At 35.0% G+C, this 11,453-nt stretch overlaps 2 protein-coding genes across 3 annotated transcripts; one reads left to right on the plus strand and one right to left on the minus strand.

The window, feature by feature from the left end:
* The first annotated feature begins 2,266 nt into the window (after window positions 1-2,266).
* Window positions 2,267-3,142, plus strand: LOC111382174 (heavy metal-associated isoprenylated plant protein 19-like). The gene is made up of 3 exons (XM_023006065.1): window positions 2,267-2,302; window positions 2,380-2,461; window positions 2,862-3,142. Exons 1-3 carry the CDS (start codon window positions 2,267-2,269, stop codon window positions 3,140-3,142), a joined length of 399 nt encoding a protein of 132 aa, XP_022861833.1.
* Window positions 3,143-5,506: 2,364 nt separating this feature from the next.
* Window positions 5,507-11,155, minus strand: LOC111382172 (mitogen-activated protein kinase 15-like). Of its 2 annotated transcripts, XM_023006064.1 has the most exons (11): window positions 10,649-11,155; window positions 9,370-9,778; window positions 8,822-8,949; window positions 8,617-8,676; window positions 8,348-8,497; window positions 8,094-8,249; window positions 7,806-8,017; window positions 7,091-7,192; window positions 6,816-6,970; window positions 6,060-6,388; window positions 5,507-5,968 (listed from the first exon to the last, which is right to left on the minus strand). In XM_023006064.1, exons 1-10 carry the CDS (start codon window positions 10,670-10,672, stop codon window positions 6,105-6,107), a joined length of 1,680 nt encoding a protein of 559 aa, XP_022861832.1. In that variant the 5' UTR covers window positions 10,673-11,155; the 3' UTR covers window positions 5,507-5,968; window positions 6,060-6,104. The 2 variants fall into 2 exon arrangements, with proteins under 2 accessions (XP_022861832.1, XP_022861831.1); XM_023006063.1 differs by having other exon boundaries at window positions 5,507-6,388.
* Window positions 11,156-11,453: the final 298 nt, after the last annotated feature.

Consider the following 11,453-nt stretch of genomic DNA (forward strand, 5'->3'; position numbering starts at 1 on the left):
GATGAGTGTTGGGCCATTACAGTGCTAAGCGAATTTGAAAAACTCGAAGAACACGTAATACTTGTGTGTGTATCCTTATCAGTATTGTCACGTGGAATAATTGGTTCAAAACTTCATGCTACCTGTGATTCCGACTTTACTTTGTTTGGATTACACTATGGTTAGATTCAAACTAATAAATATCTAATCTTTATTCATGGATATTGTATACTTTGAATATGAGAGTTTATTGAATTTTGAACAAGTGGAGGATTGTTGAAATATATTGTTCAAAATTAATAAAGAGGTGTGTGAAATGAAAGTGGAAATATTGAGGCCGCATCTTTATATATGTGACCGCACAGCCCTTTAAGAGTGCGGTCGCATGAGACAGTGTATGCGGTCGCATAGGATTCTTCTATACGACCGTATAGAAGGTTTCAACTAGTCGTTGGAGGCAATTTTAATTCAATATTTGGCGGCTTTTCACTTATCTTTGGCACTATTTCGTGTAGCAACGTCCCATGACTATAAATATGTGACTGATGGACATTGAAAACACATTTGAAACAAATAAAGGATTAAACTTCCTTCCCTCCATATTCCTGTTTTTCCCTTTGTGATCTTCAAGTTTTGGAGAATTGCATATGTGCTTTAAGTCTTTTATTTTCTCTAAGGCTTGATCAATCCTTCAAACCGTTTGCTGCAAGATCCTTTAAGCACCAAACTTATATTCAAGAGAGGGTAAATACCATTTGAGGACACAATATAATGTTTTGTTCGAGCCTTCGCATTCATTATGATTTTCTTCATATTCATCTTCTTGATTATTTTTATATAATTTTTCTTCTCCAAATTCCGGTGTTGAAAATTTCCCAACAAATGTATACCCCATGATGTTAAATTTTGTTTTTTTATCCATTTTCATTGAAGGATAGAGCTAGTCAACTAGATCATGGCTTAATACATTACTTGCTAATAGCATTACATCTTGGAAACAAATGATAGCTAAATTTTAGAAACAAATATTTTCTCACTCATAATACTAATGCTATTCGCAGAGAAATTTTGAAGTCAGTATAAAAAGAACACCATTTTACGAAGCTTGAGAGAAGTTTAATGGGTTGTTTCTACAATGCCAGCATCACGACTACGAAAATATGGCACCTATGCCAATTTTTTTGGAGGGATTGCTACCCCAAATTCAATTACTATAGAGCTCATGCCTAAAAATGCAACAGAAATTTGAGTCATTGTTTGAATCACATTATTTTCATAAGAAAGCAGTTTTGAATAGTATATTGACATGAAATGTGTCGTTAAAAATAATAAAAATTTTTGAATTTGCGTGTAACATTATTTTATTAAAGAATGTGTGATTAAAATGATGTCAAATCACTGTTTAAAAATGTGTGTTCCCTGCTGTCAATTGTCAGCCTATTTTTTAAAGAAGCGTCAGGCCTTGTTTGTGTGTGTGTGTCTATATATATATATATTTTTTTTTTATTTATTATTATTATTATTATTATTATTATTATTATTATTATTATTATTATTATTAATTTTTTAAGAATGTGACTCAAACAAGACCTGATGCTTCTTTAAAAAATAGTCTGACAATTGACAGCAGGGAAGTCGATCTTCTATGACTAGAAGAAAGAAAAGAGAAGTCTATGAGCTTCAAAACAGCAAACCTAACTCGAATCCAAGGAAATGATAAGAGGTATCTCCCATCAATTAGCTTCATTGACAAACGTTGAAGCCAAATCCCCATTCTAATACGCATAATCCAAGATGGAGAGACTACCCTAATTTTCATGGTCATAGACATGGGCGGACTCAGGATTATGGTTACAATGGGAGAGAGCACAATTACATAAAAAAATATTTCAATAAATTGTGAAAGAAAAAAAAAATCCGAAAATTTGAATTTAAAAAGCTGCATTTGAACTAACACAAAATTTTAATATTATTAGCTAAATAAAAATTAGAGGAGGACAATGCTAGACGAGCCTAACCAGGATCTTTTCCCATCCTAAAATTTAAAAGCCACATATACACATATTAAAATTTTATAAAAATATTTTAAAATTTCATAATATAAATAATTAGTTTTGTTTACATCTCTTTGGCCGACGTTAAAAATTCCTATTATTTCCGACCCTATTTTTGTGGAGGACTTATCATTGGACAATTAAATAACTGCAATAACTGCTTGATGTTATTACCAAACTACCCTTACCTCTATTATTTGTTCTGTCCATTTCTTTTATTGAATTCAATTCCAATGGCAGACAAGAAGAAGAAAACAAAAATCGACAAAGTAAGAAAAAATACATGTATTTTACATTAATAATGTTTATAGAATAATTTACTGTCTTACCGTCGAAACTGAAACAGGTTGTGGTTGCAGAATTCAAAGTTTCTATGCATTGTAATGCATGTGAAAGAAGTGTTGCCAAAGCCATTTCAAGAATCAAAGGTTATCTTCCTCCCATTTGTTTCTCTATGTTTATGTTTATGTATACGTATAAAGACTCTCATAAATGCACGTGTGATATAGGGCCGTACACTAAAATCATGACACGTTGAATCTCGAACAACTCAAGTCACGACATTTCAAGATCTGATTGGGTTGGCGGGCACACCTAGTATCCTGTATCCGAGGTGTCGATTGAGATGTTGTGATTTGAGTGGATTGTTGTCCAATTCTTTTAAATATTTGTTTCATTGACATCTTTAAATATTTCTATTTCTATTTTCTTCTCCTCCTTTGGCCGTTTGTAGTAATGAACATAATAAAGGCGAAAACAATACATGTTAAGGACCAAAAATTTACCGGGAATAAGGCTGACGTTGAAATCTTTGATATGGTTGAACAGGAGTGGAGAAGTTTGTGACTGACATGAGAAATCACAAAGTAGCAGTGACAGGGAAGATCAATCCACTGAAAGTAGCGAAGAAAGTGAAGAAGAAGACTGGAAAAAAAGTGGAAATTGTTGATATTGACAAAGAAGATGGGAAGAAAGAAGAAGGGAATTTAGCACTTGAACAAAATGAAAAACAAATTGCATATTCTTTGATTTTCGATCACTATTGTGAGGATAGTGAACTTCATATGATGTTTAGTGATGAGAATGCAAATGCATGTTCTATAATGTAAATATATTACACTGTCCAATCATATTTGATACTCCGCATACCAAACATACACTAGAAATAGAAATGGAACAATTCAAACAAAGAAAATGAATTTCTATAGCCAATCCTCAACAAAGAGATGGTCTCGCCTTGAGGCAAAAGACTTTTGGCCGCAAAGACCAGTAAATTGTCATTATATACTCCTTCCCTCACTTCTTGTCCGACTTGCATGTGTTAAACATATCGTTAGCATTCATTATAAGTTAGGATCGAAATCCTAATAAGAATTATATTACAACTTTCTTAGATGAAGTGAATTCAAAATTGTCTTTCATTCTAAAGCATGACTTGTATTCATACACTCATCTTCGTACTGAGGCCTGGTCAAAAGAGTAAAAAACACTAGAATGTGGGTAACTGTTATGTAAGAATATACAGAAACTGAAGCTATACAGAAGGAACAGACAGAAACTAGGCCATAAAAAGGTTTAATGGCATTAACATATCCAGTCTAAGTATTCAAACACGCGTGAATGTGTTTATATGTATGATTTAGGGTTGTTGGAGATGCTATATTCTTTGTATTTTTGGGACCACTGAGTATTGACATCTGTGATTTGGAGTTTGATATATTTCTTTATTTTTTCCCTTGGACCTTCAATTCGAGATATATAGTTTCTGAATTCCCAATGTTCAAAACAACTTTGTTTAATGTTTTAACTAAGAAATTGTTCAAATCTCATATGATCTATAGTAGAATGATATTGGAGGAAAAAAAAGAGTGACGTTATTAGAATTAACGAAAACATATCTCGACTAGAAGAATTACGTAACTTAAACCACTTATTCCTTGTTAGAGTTTATACTGCATTCATTGTTTCTTTATGTGAATTTAGTTAAAGTCGAATTTATTTTTAAAAATTCTACACGAGGTGCTCCTCCAAATGTTTTTGAGGCACAACTTGTTGGTGCATTTGAAGAACATGGCTCGGAGTGTATTATAGCTGAAGACATGAAGGCTCCAGTTTTTGACGTTCAAGAATCTCTATATTCTCCTTTCTTCTTAGTCCTGAAGATGTAATTTTGTTCGTGCACCTTGTTTTTCTTTCTCCTAGTCACATCGTGGATGGTTTAGCACAAAATAGCAAAACTTTATTTGGTTTTCGGGTTCTCTTTTGCTAATTACAATTCTGAGTCGTTTGTTTGTAGGCATTACTTCACTATCTGTACTGAGATATCTTTCCAGAGGTGGAAGAATTGCAGGGTCTCAATTCAAAATGGGCGAAATCTGTGATTGCTCAACATCTACTATCTGCTGCAGACCGAAAGACTAGGATTGCTTTGCCAGGCTAGAATTAATGAACATATATTGCCATCAACACTGTAGTAGCCTCTTTCGCAGAGCAGCACAATTATTCCCAACCGGTGCGTATTGAGTTCATTGCAAGGCCTGAAAATTTAAAAGGTACACTTTCATGGCATGTGTTCTAGGTATTACTGAAATGTTCAGGACAATATAGCCAAGATTTTAGCTCTTTTTGTTTCTTAATACTATCCAATTCACCTTATAAGGGGGTAAAAAAGGGATATCACAGAGCATGAAACAGCTCTCTGTGGATGCTTAGTCTTAGAAGCAACTTGGGACATGTAATTTAAGGCTTTGGCCTAGATCTTGGAGTTCTATGCATGTGCATTTCATATTTCTATGTTAGAAAGATGGATCTCTGTGTCATGCTGGGTTAATAGTTCCCTTGCACATATATTTCCAAAAAACTTGTTAGACCTAATGAAAAACATGAACCCTATTCCGCCACTCAGGTCATTGCTCCATGTACTGGAAGACATAAAATAACTAGATTATTAGCAACTACGTTCGATAATCTTTATTTCCTCTGATTGAAAACTCAATATCGCACGAATCTTGTTTAGATTCAGCGGCCATGCAAACAGAAGGATTCAAGCACCTGATGGAGAACTGTCCTCGATTTTCACTGATTTGCCAGAATGTATATCTGTAGGGATCAAATGTTCAGACATTTCTATGGACATAATAAAAATACCCTTAACTTGTAGTGATTCAAAAAGGAGGTAAGGCAAAGATATCAGCAACCTCCTTGAGAATTGAATCAAATTCTTATAGTGATGACTGAGCAAGAGTTTGGATTTACATTATTATAAATTTAATTTATTCTTAAGCCACTATCTTGTGATAATTAGTGTGTCGAATTCTATTATACAAACAGGAACAGAATTTGAGATAGGAATATGATTTACATCATTTTGCCACTCCAGTCTGTTAGTTTAAAATATCCAGTTTCAGGCCGGCTTTACGCTAATGCATCATATCTGGCAAAATTCACAACCTTCCATGTTATAACACACAGGAGAAACAAGAAGCATCCGCGTATAGAAAAACTAGAGAACTACATTTTCATACAATTTCGAAGTAGCAGTTATAGTCCAATAAACGTTTTAATAGTTATACAACTACCGGAACATTACGTTAATACAAATGAAAGCAGCAACATGGTCGATACAGCAAAACCTTATCTTAGACGATGAAAGTCATCGCTTTGTCCAAACCGATTTCACATGGTCACAAATGATACAGCCACTTGTACACTAGATCAGCCTTTTTAAGTCACGGGAGTAAAGAATGTCAACATAGAAAACAAAAACAAGTGAATGTTACCAGTTGGATGCTTCCTCAGCCTCAGATTGTTCTATAAATCTACCACTTCGATCTTGGATAACAGAAGAAAAATCATGGATTAGAATCCATGCGTCTTCTCATACTTGGAAGCATTGATTCATGTTAGTTGCGTATTTTGCCTTTTTTGGAGCCCTCCTGATAGGAATACAGGAATGCTAAAGTCTGTCACACGAGATGAATTTACAGTCTACCAATTAATCATGGAAGAGCTCGGTTATGAGCGAACCATCAAGTTGTATCCATCTCAGTCGACCAGAGTCATATCACAGAGTCAATACCACTGACTTCCTGACCCCCCTTGAGCAGCTGCTACTTTCCTAGCCATGTACATGTCGGGTTTCTGCTGGACCCCATTGGATCCTTCAGTACCATCTCCCCTTTCATTCTTACAGCCCGGGTACTTTCTTGGGTAAGATGAGCCGGGAACAATGTACTGTGTTGGTATTGCGGGATTCCTAACCATTTTTCGATGTTCATTGGCCTCTGCTGTGGCTGCTGCACTATTGTTGTAACGAAAAACAGAGCCAATGACCTTCCCGGGCCTTGCAGCACCCCCTATTGTGAAATTAAACAGCTATTAGAACTAAACCCAGAACTGGAACAGCGCCTAACAAGTGCATGTGATGGCCTAGAAAATGTCTAACAATGTTGACTAAGCTTGTTTGGTTGGGCTTATTTGCTGTCTTCTAAGCAAAATAGTATGGAGTTGCATTCTTATTTGCTTATAATGAAAGCAAATAAGCTCTACGATTTTTAGATCAAATGTGAGAAAACCATGTATATCAACTTCTTGTATTAAATTCACCTTTACCTAAATAGGAGCATTTAGCACTCTGTTCGGGTGACTAACGCTCTATTCCTTCATTTCATGGTAACTTAAATAGGCACTCAAGCAAGAAACCCAGCAATATGTCTATTGATTACAATAAAAGAACAGCAAAAAATGTCCATATTGAGTTGATGTTCAGTGTAAATATCAAACCTGGGACGTTTTGAGGAACTTGGGGAGGAAACCTTGGAAGTCCAGACATCCGGTCCACCTGTGGCTTCTCAACTTCCTTAATGGAACATTTGGATAGATCATTTGTCATATTAGCAGAATTCTGTGTCAAATTATCCGAGTGTAATACACTTGGTCTGCACAAGAGAATCTCAGTCTTCACTGATAGTAAAATATGTAATAACTGGCAATTCCATATCTATTCAACTGTAACACATCAAGGAAATAGAAACAGCTAAGCACTTATTGAAGTTTACCTGGGCAAAGATGATGAATGCTGCCTCTCAGGTGGAGCAGTAGTCCCATTTCCGTAGTGCTCTTCCAGAGATGCAAATTGCTTCTTAAATTTGTCGACAGCACTGGGAATGAAAAGGAGGCAAAAAGATTAAAAACCATGTAAAAAGGGCAAGAAAACACGTAGCTTGATGTCTTAGGACCCTAATCGGAAGATAAATATGATCAAGCTTCCTACCAATCAGAATCTCCCAAGTGCATGTTTGGTAGGCTACACTAGATTAGACAGTATAAGGAACAAGATTTTCCTATTTTAATTTTTGGGATTTGCTACATGTACACTAGATTTATATGTAATCACAAGATTCACAACCATCTCTGTACAGATGCTAACAGTACACATAGATGCCTATTACATGAAGTAGGAGGACCAACTTTGTCTTCACAAGCTTAAATTTTAGTTTTCAACCTAGTTCCAGAGAAGAGGGACATGAGATTTCAGTGGGTATTGGATCCTTTTGAGCATTGGTACAAAGCCACAAAACTAGAAATCTGGATTTATACATAAAATTGGACGATCTAGAAATTCATTACAGCTAAATTATTTTCCAACATGTTCCTGAAGGATGACTATATAAAGGGAGCCAAACAGGCTAATGCAATAAAATAGATATAAAAAAGAGTTATTGCTAATAAATGTGCATAGATTGTATTCATATCATCTATTGACATCAATACCTCGGATACATAAATCCTGTAGGTTCAGCTCCCTCTAAGAATTCTTTCAACATTTTAGGGTGATATTCAAGAATCTCTCGGTATATTAACTCTCTCACATCGTCCTTGGTTATCCTTCGTCTTTCAAACTCAAATTCCATTTTTGTCACCGGTTGTGCAGAAGGTTCTCTCTCAACTTTGGCTAAGTTCCTGAAGTAAGGATCCGCAAGAGCCTGAAAGCTCACAACACCTTTTAGAGAGCAGGATTAAGAATGACAAGCTAATGTTATCACAAAACACATCCTATACCTCTTCTGCAGAAGGTCGATCCTTCGGATCAAAGGCAAGCATCCTTTCTAATAAGCGTAAAGCAAGGGGATCAGCATTTGGAAACTTATGAGAGAAAGGAATAGGCTTCTTCTTTCGCAAGCTGCTTAAGTATCTCCTGGCTTTTTCATTTCTTATCTGTCATATGAATTAATAAGTGAACACACAAAAGAGCCAAGTAAATGTTTGAAGTTATGATTCTTTGCTGTATAAAATGAACTATCACAAGCACACACCCTTGCAATGGTTTCTGGTGGCGGGGTACCCAACAGATCAGTCATGAGATCTAATTGATGAACCACATTTTTTCCAGGAAAAAGAGGTTTGCCCGTCAAAAGTTCAGCAAATATGCAACCAATGCTCCATATATCAATTGCAGGTGTATACTGCAAAAAAGATCACAAGTAAAATGTTGGAATGAAATAGATTTTCTTCACAATGAATGTTGGAAAATCAATTCTTCCTGTAAGTCGTGATACAAAGAGACGGGGGAAGTGATTTTTACCTTTGAGAAAAATGATCCACACAATTCAGGGGCCCGATACCATCTCGTTGCAACATAATCCTACAACAATGTTAAAAATTTGCATGAAAAATACCTCTACTTTTTTCAAGATCATATGATCTTTTGTGCATAAAGGGCAACTGATTCAATCAGGCAAAGCATGAAAATGAAACAGTTCCCAAGAAATTAAAGAAAAGAAACATACTGTCCAAAATATAGCAGTAGGAGTGTCATTAAAGGCTACTCTTGCCAAGCCAAAGTCACAGATCTTTAGTTTGCAGTCAGCATTTGCTAAAATGTTTTTGGGCTTCAAATCACGGTGAAAAACATTTGCTGCAGAAAAGAAAAGCATATAAGACAACTAATGAAACAATTGCGCCTACCATTCAAGAACTATTTGCAACAAGTATATTTTAGCATATAAAAAAAGGTTGAACCCCAACTTTAAGGGTCCCCCACCGCCCCTGCCCTAGAGCATCATGAGGGAGGTAAATAGCAGGTTATGCCTCCAAGGGTACAGGGTAGAAGGCTGCTTGTACACTTGTACTTACCCAAGAATCAAATCCATATTTCAGGATTCGAACCCTTGATGCGGTAGCCTCAAGCAAAACTGAATTTCTCCACCCTCCCCTTTTACCACTTGGAGATGTGCCCTGGGGGCGTATATTTTAGCATATATAATGCTCATAGAGGAGCATTAACTGTAATCCAAATATCAGAAAGGGTCTATAACAAAATTTTAGCAATCCAAACCTGTATGTATGTACTTCATGCCTCGAAGAAGCTGATAAAGAAAGAATTGGTAATGTTCAGGGGTCAAATCATCATTTGCTTTAATGACTTGGTGGAGATCAGATTCCATTAGTTCGAAAACTACGTATATATCCTTGAACTCCCTTCTAGAAGGAGGCAGTAAAATATGCTTGATTTCCACAATGTCTGGATGACGAAGAAGCCTAAGAAGTTTAATCTCCCGAAGTATACGTGTTGCATCAGAGACGTGCTCAAAAATGTCATTAATCTTTTTAATTGCAACTTTTTCCCCAAGATGAGTGTCGTATGCAGAGCAGACAACACCATAGCTACCTTTACCAATCACTTCCTCAATTCTATATCTGCTTCCTTCACCATATTGTGTGAAGAAATCCACATCCACAGACCCCTGTACCATCACGTAATGATATTCCAGTATATTAACATTTTGTACTTTACAATGTTGGTTCAAAAACGTTGTTAACAGGACTACAATTTAATTTAAGATTTCTGCCTATATCAAAAAAGCAACCATTCCCCAAACCAGTATATATTAATATCAGAACCCAACTTCTTAATGACAAGAAAAGCAAAAAAAATTTCCACTTGTTTCAACGTCTGACTCATTTACTTTTATTTTACTTTTCCTTGTTATATACGTTAAAACCTTACAAATCCACCTTGTAACACCATTCTTCAATGAAAACTGCACAATTTTATTTTTTCAACCTAGGTAGAGATACATAGGAACCTATTTTTCAACTTTCTCTTCTAAACTTAATCCTTTACAAAATCCAATTTACCAATATTCTTCACAGCCCAGGAATGCAAAGAAAAATTAAAGATAGCAAAACTTAGTCAATCATAAAATTTTACAGAAGATTTGAATAATTTCTCACCGAAGTCAATGCACCTATAATGTTGCTATAATCAAAGATCTAAGAATGCCCTCAAGGGAAAAGCTCAGTGAAAAAATCTGCAAGCAAACAACTAAAACATAGAACTACCTAACAAACCTACAACCAATACACATTGATTCCCTAATTCGCTGTAACTCTTACATCCGAAGGGAAATAAGATCAATCCTGATATCTGAAAATCGCAAATCTAATTTTCAAACAAAATGATTTTTTCTAGTGGACTCTAAGCTTGAAAATTAAGAACAAGCGGAAGGAATCCCAACTATTAATTCTAACTTACGTTAAGAAACTATTCCGATAATACAAAATAGCACTTATATTTATATTACATACTACGTGAATAATTGAAGAATTAATACCTTTTTTCTCTCATCAGGCTGCATATTTATCCCGAAAGCATCTAAACAATGAATCAATATCAGCAATCAACAAAGGTTAGATCGAAAACTGCCACAAAATGTTGACTTTCCAACTCAAGACTCAAACTTCTTGGATCAAAAAACCAATGAAACTTTAGAAACCCCAGACAAAAAAATTAAACAAAACCCAGAAATCAATTTCAAGTTAGAGCCTTAGATTTGATGAGCACAAAAGGGATGGTTCAAGAAATGTAAACGGCTTATTTTTATAATTATAAATGGAATCTTTGATGGATTACAGAACAACGACTTAAAAGATTTTTAAAAAATATAGCTGGAAAATGGGTTATTTCCTATATATTTGGCGATGAAATCTAGCCTAAACGTTCATTCAAAAACGGAATGAAAAGTTGAAGAGAGAGAAAGAAAGAGAGAGCACTAGCGAGCATGTATGTATAGCTTTAGATCTAGAGAGAGAGAGAGAACATTGTGTGACTCTGTGCCCTCAACTTGAGGAGGAAAAAAATGGCAAAAGAAAGATTCTAAGCCCACGATTGAAATTTTTTAAGTTATTGACCGTTATTTCACTATTTTAACTTTTATTTTTTACTCCTCACTCATAGTTGAATTCACTTTTTTTTTAATGATGAAAAAATTAATTTTCATAATTACTATCGAATAGACTCTAAATACTTATAATATAAATAAAGACCAAAAAATAGAGTTAAATTCACCAATGATCACCCAACTTTATATTTAATGTCAACATGATTACCTAATTTTGTTTTGTTTTATCATGGCCATC

The sequence above is a fragment of the Olea europaea genome, unplaced genomic scaffold, assembly GCF_002742605.1.
Source record: "Olea europaea var. sylvestris unplaced genomic scaffold, O_europaea_v1 scaffold244, whole genome shotgun sequence".
Taxonomy (NCBI): domain Eukaryota; kingdom Viridiplantae; phylum Streptophyta; class Magnoliopsida; order Lamiales; family Oleaceae; genus Olea; species Olea europaea.